Below are 6,238 nucleotides of genomic sequence, written 5' to 3'. Positions count from 1 at the left end.
TTCAGATTTAATTATGGATTTGCAGTGAGCAAGACATATCGTCTCTGGCCATGCAATAACATGGAGGAATAATAAATAGCCTATTCATATTGTTTCACTTCCCAGTAGTGAAATTTGTGGGTAGAAGATGAAAAGACAATTCTGAGTCGCAGATTTTGTGCTCTCACTTTGCCAGTTTCAAACCTTAAGCTCTGGGGCATTCACCACCGGAATGGTATGTGGGAAACGAGCGCCACCCACTGAAAAATAAAGGTATTGTGGTCAAAAATCTGTGAAAAATAATTACCTACAAATCTGGTTTTCTTTCTTTCATCTTTCTTTTACTTGTGTTTATCATTCTTACTCATTTTTCAATCTTCTGTTAATTGCATTTCCGAACTACTGGCGTGGGTCATTTTATATGTAGGATTAGGCAAGGAAGATGAAATCTATAGCAATACATTATTATAAAGGCAACATGCGTTTCATAAAAAAGAAACACTGAAATCTAGTGACGCAGAAGTGTAAACATGCACAAAAATGTAAATAACTAAGTATATAAAATATCTACTTAACTTACGTACTTGAGTCTGGGTCTGCACTTTGTTTTGTCATATTGTAGGCTAATAATTCTTCGATATTTGTCAATAACACTCAGATAATTTGGTGTATTTTGTATAATGTTCCTTTACTTTCCACTTATGGTATCCACAATAGTTTTTTTCTATTTACCACACACACACCTTCCAACTTAAAGGATTTAGGAAGAGTGTGCTTGTTGTATTACATATGATCCATATCACCTTACATCCTCACTGCCATGGCCGTGCTACAAACAAAGCTTGCTCATTAACTATTGACTGGATGATTCTGAACAGAGAAATTATTCTGCGTGTCTGGAGTGTGCGCTGACGCTGGATCTCTCCGCTCCAAGAGTCTGATTTCATAGTTGTGAATAAGACATGCCCTGTCTCCACTGTTCATATTTTAACTTAATATAAGATCCCCTTACATGTATTCAATGGTCAGATGATGAAGTACCTGGACAGCACGATTAATGTGGATGGCATCAAGCTGCACATTTACAACATTTGTATTTTAATAGAGATGGTAAGGAGGTTTTAACATATTGTTAATATTCAAGAACACAGCCTGTGCTGTATGGACATGGTAAAATGTGTTTATTTTCACATCACTGTAATCTATACAGGTATTATCATATACTTTTCAACATACCTGTTTATTAAAAAAAAACGTAATAGTCCGTTTGACTTTTTTATTTGACAAAAGAAGAGTTCACTGAGCCAAAAAAAACATGTTTTCATTATCCAGGGGCCTTGCCCATGATTAGGATGCTCATGAGGAAGACCATGATGAAGAAGATCCACATGAAGAATCTATCCATCACCTTAGCGATCTTCTTCCATTCTGCCCCTTTGGCGCATGTGGCCCTCTGCTCTCGGAAACAGTTGGCGATATATTCAACATTGCGCACCAGCTTAGTGTCCACACCAGGGAAGCCACTGCAGAACACACAGGTGTCAAAGGTAACTGTGGGGCCTACAGGTGGAGGCTTTTTGTCTTCAGGACAGCAGGGAGGCGTTTGGTTTTCAGGGTAGCAGGGGACCTTCTGGTCTTCTTTGCAGCAGTCCCCTGTAGGGACTTTCACATTCCCAAAGCTGGAGAATTCGCTCCTCTCTTCTCTGGTGATGTGGTGCTGGGCTTTGACTCTGGGATGGTGTTGTGGCTTGGGGGTCTGAGGTCTGGTGTATTTGTGACCCTGCCGGTCCTGTCGACTACTGTGGCCTCCTGGTTTACCATTCGCATGAGTATGGGAGTTGAGGTGCTGGTGATGCATGTCTTCCTGGGGGAAGTTAGAAGACGAAGAAGAAGAGGAGGAGGCAGAGGCACAGTTCTCACCCACCTCATAAACAAAAAAGATTTTGGACATGTAGTCAATGATGAGGACTTTTGCCCAGTGGGGGACTGGTTTGGCCTCTGCACCACAGAAATGGATGTTCATGATGAAGATGGTGAGAGATGTGGAGGCTGTGACCATAGTCATAGTGGCAATATAGTACTTCCCTGTGTAACAGATAGGAACAAAAACAAACAGGAGCCAAGTTTACTTTTACAACTACAAACATAGGTTTTGTGGTCTGTGGAGATTTCACTTAAATATAAAGCTCTTTGAGGCTGTACCATGGATTGTATATATATACCGAGTATGTAGGCTGTCCTTACACAGGCAGGAATGCAAGCCACTATAATGATTATAAAGATGCCATACATACCTGCTTTAACACAATCCTAAACAAACACGCTCTTACCTATAAGGGGCACACTCTCGGATGGAGGCATGCTCTCTGCCACCATCAGCTGGAACACAGTGAGAGCCAAAAGAACGGTCACTCCAAGGGAAACCTTCTCCCCAGAGTCTGCAGGCAGGTAGAAACCCAGCGGAGCCAAGAAGGAGATGAGGAAGCAGGGGAGGAGGAGGTTGAAGATGTAAAAGGAGGAGCGGCGCTGCAGGAGCACTGTATAGGTGATGTCTGGGTACGGGTCAGAGCAACAGCCGTACATGATGACGTTCTTGGTGGCCGGCATCCCGTGGCACTCCCACTCTACATTTGCCACAAAATCTGACAGGTCGCCACTGTCCATGCCCATAATGATGTCTACCTGGAATGAAGGTAACAGATGAGTGGATTGCAGAGGGGGCGCACAGCCAGCTCCATCGACTGAAGGTATCCAATAAAAGGAAAATGTATCTACACACTTATGCATGAACACAGAGAGAGGAAAGAGGAAATGTGTGTCTCATCTCATTTTCAAAGTGGCCAGTCTCAGTTACCCCCATCTAAAACTGATCTGACAACTTTAGATAACACAGATATTACTGTATTACCAGTATTAATGTGGATAACAAGTGAGTGTGTGTCCAGGTTTTTCTACAAACCTGGTGGCCATTGTAGGTCCATGAACCAAAAGTCAGGTTACATTCCTGGCTGTCAAAGGGGAAGTAGGAGACGTCCACCACACAGGAGCTCTTGGTGATGGCAGGAGCATCCCAGGTTATCTCTCCATTGTAGCGCAGTCTCACGTTGGTGTCCATCGGCCCTGAGAAGTCATCGTCAGCTCTGCAGGACACAAATTGACAGTTCAAGTGTTAGTTGGGTAAACCATGTATACTGTGTGTTGTATTCTTTTCAACGCTTGAAAAAAAAAAAAAAAAGGATGCTTGTGAAGAAATATATTCCTACATATAATACATATTCTTATTTCTTCTGTTTTGGCTTATTTAATTTTATTGGAAATATTGACTCAGTTTTCAGATTGCCTTGACATGTGTTACTCTGCAGTCGTATCATTTCACCTGTTAAAGGTTCAAGATAATCCTAAAATGTTTGAGATTATTGAAGAATGTTACTATGGTTGTGGAAATGGTCAGCTCCCAAGAGGGAATGTGTGTAATCTTGGCTCTTGTTGGAATTACTAACATGTTGTTGCAGTAACAGTGTCCATAACATTTTGTGTCCATAAAATGTTACATATTTTATGAAAACTGAAACCTAGGGCCCTATGATACAGAAAGATCAGAAAAAGAGTGTGTGTTTTTGTGACGTACGGGCGTACTTGTTATAAAGGACGACGTCAGGTCTCCACACAAGACTGCTGGGGATGTGGATCACCTCCAGTCCGTCATAGTCCTCTTTATCCCACTTCAGGTATGCATCATGCCACGTCTGCCTGATCCACAGGTAGGCTATCAGCACCTGGTTCCTCTCATCCTTTCTCACACACGCACACACAGTCAAGAATGAGAAGAGACATACACATAGATACAAACACACAATGGATACAGCAGCTTAAAGAGAGATCATCTTGGTCTTCTGATTGTTTCTGTTGCTCATTAACTCTCTATGAGCATTACATGGGGTTTAGATCATCACAACAGCTGAAATCCAGACCTGTCACTCAATATCAGGTGGATGAGCAGAGTTGCTGGCTGACGGGGTGAGTATGGGTGGTTTTGGTATCGTTGCTAGAGCGAACCAATGACAACATAAAGGCTTTGTGTAATAGGAACCTCCAACACACACACACACACACACACTTATTTGTTATCTGGCCCTCACTCCTGTCTTCTCAAACATGACAGGCACCACAGAGATGTAAGATTCAGTTGGAGGGCTGTTTTCTCTCTTCAAGCACACACATCCAAACACACTGTGGGCTGACACAGCAATGAACCCGACCAGAAACCTGAGCCAGCTGAGTAACAGTAAGCCCTTACAGTATGTCTGCCTGTCATTCATACACACCTACAACTCATCCTCTACGACCACTGATGAAAACTAATCATCTTACAGATTTTTCAGTTAAATAAAGTTGTGGACAGTCATGTTGACTGGTTTGAAGACATATTTATTATTAATATGCTACCATGCAATACAATAAAAATAAGAACTATACATAAAATGCCGTGAGCTACCCACCATGTCTTTTATCTGAGAGAGGGTGATCTGTAAGGTGACGTTGAGGGCTCTGTCTGTGTCCTCTACAGGCCGCAGGGCACTGGAATAATTCTCCATCAAATCATTCAGAAGCTTGTGGGCATAGTGACCCTGAGCCGACTGAGCCACTGGAGGGGGAAAGATGTGGGCGTCAGTCATTCACAAGTTTTCAACCAAACAACCCAAGTGCTTTTTAATGTAGTACTTTGTACTGGTACTTCTGGATGGAGACCACTTAGTTTAATCAGTACTTTCCTTCACACTGTTCTACTTGTGCCTTTAAATGAATCCAAACATGTAATTGTTAATTATTGATCTTCTCTCAATGCCATCCATGTTTAGACCATATATGATATATACTTTTACGTTATTTTATTATGATATTGTTGTACTACGAATAATATTTAGTTTTTGTTGGGCCATTTCAATCCCCCTTAGTGGATCTTTAAGAGAAAGCCCCACAAGCCATGTGGAAACTGTGTTTTAAATGGGGTTTAGGCATTCATAATCAAATGACTCATTACTTTCATAAGCTTCTTAGATTGTTTGGTTGAGCCACATGAAAAATTAAACGTAAACATAACTGTTCTTAATTTGAAAGGCAAGAGGTGTGTGAGTAATTACGCACACATCAATGCATTTAACAATCGATACACATAGTGCTTTTTTTTTAAGCCAAGTCAAAAGTAGCACAATCCCTCAAACTAATTAACAATAGCATAGAGATCATTTTTCTGCAAGCAGGAGCGTCTGACTCACCTTCAGGAAGCAACATCACCAGACAAATTATTGGGATCATGTTGAGCATTTCTTAACACCTCCAAGAAGAATAAAAAGGTAAGTGAGACCAGCAACCTAGCAGCCCTTTGGCTTCATCCCCTAACAGGCTTACATCGTGCCCGTTCCATGTCAGTTGAACTCAGTTGCAGATAGCAGGGCACCATTTCATCGGGCCATCTTCGCGATCAGACCGGCTCTTACTGCTTGGCAGGGGAGGCAGCATGTCTGTGTGCTTCCTGAGGCACGGAATAAAACTCTGGCTATCACATAGCAGCAGCCGGCTGAGAGAAACAGGATCCCCACGAATCATGGCCACACCACACACTGTGCTATTCAGCTGTCAATCAAATGGCTGCAAGTAGGTGAGCTGCTGGCCTGTTCCTTCAACATACAGCCAGGAAAGTATTATGGAGGAGGAAAGACGGGGGAAGCAATCAATCAATCAAGTGGTGCTTGATTAATATTATGGCTGGTTCTTTGGATGTGGACGAGTTGTCTTTTATGTATTAAAAGTTGCATATATCTTTATAGTTGAGGATTCCCCATTGGAAGTAAAGGTCAGTACATCAATAGTAATAAGTATATGTTCTAATCTGCAAACATCAAACTGTGGGACAGTCCACTAAGGTGTGCTGTGGTGACATCAGTTATACGAAACCTTCAACACTAACAATGCAACAGGTTTTGCATTTGGTGTGCTTTTTAAATAGCAGTGATTATATCAGTGCCATTAGATAAATAAAGCTGATTCTGAATAGATGAGACAGGAAGCAGGATCTTTACTTGAAGGGAGGGCTCAAAATGGTTAGAGATATGCCAGCATCCAGGGGAAGGATACAAAATGAGCTTTCGTGCTGTAGTTAAATCCACTGTAGTATTGTCCCTGAGGTCCTTCGATGGATCTAACCTTCATACTGCTGTTGAATAATAAACAGAAACACAATAATAGCAGGCGTTCTGTT

General features: G+C 41.9%; 1 protein-coding gene across 1 annotated transcript; it reads right to left on the bottom strand.

Moving 5' to 3' along the window:
* Window positions 1-1,303: 1,303 nt before the first annotated feature.
* On the bottom strand, window positions 1,304-4,890 carry LOC117737936 (neuronal acetylcholine receptor subunit alpha-9-II). Its single transcript, XM_034544192.1, has 5 exons — window positions 4,479-4,890; window positions 3,616-3,770; window positions 2,939-3,119; window positions 2,310-2,661; window positions 1,304-2,064 (listed from the first exon to the last, which is right to left on the bottom strand). The coding sequence occupies exons 1-5, from the start codon at window positions 4,653-4,655 to the stop codon at window positions 1,304-1,306; spliced, it is 1,626 nt and encodes a 541-aa protein (XP_034400083.1). The 5' UTR covers window positions 4,656-4,890.
* Window positions 4,891-6,238: the final 1,348 nt, after the last annotated feature.

The sequence above is a fragment of the Cyclopterus lumpus genome, chromosome 10 (genome assembly GCF_009769545.1).
Source record: "Cyclopterus lumpus isolate fCycLum1 chromosome 10, fCycLum1.pri, whole genome shotgun sequence".
In the NCBI taxonomy this organism is placed as follows: domain Eukaryota; kingdom Metazoa; phylum Chordata; class Actinopteri; order Perciformes; family Cyclopteridae; genus Cyclopterus; species Cyclopterus lumpus.
This window is presented reverse-complemented; position numbering and strand designations above follow the sequence as displayed.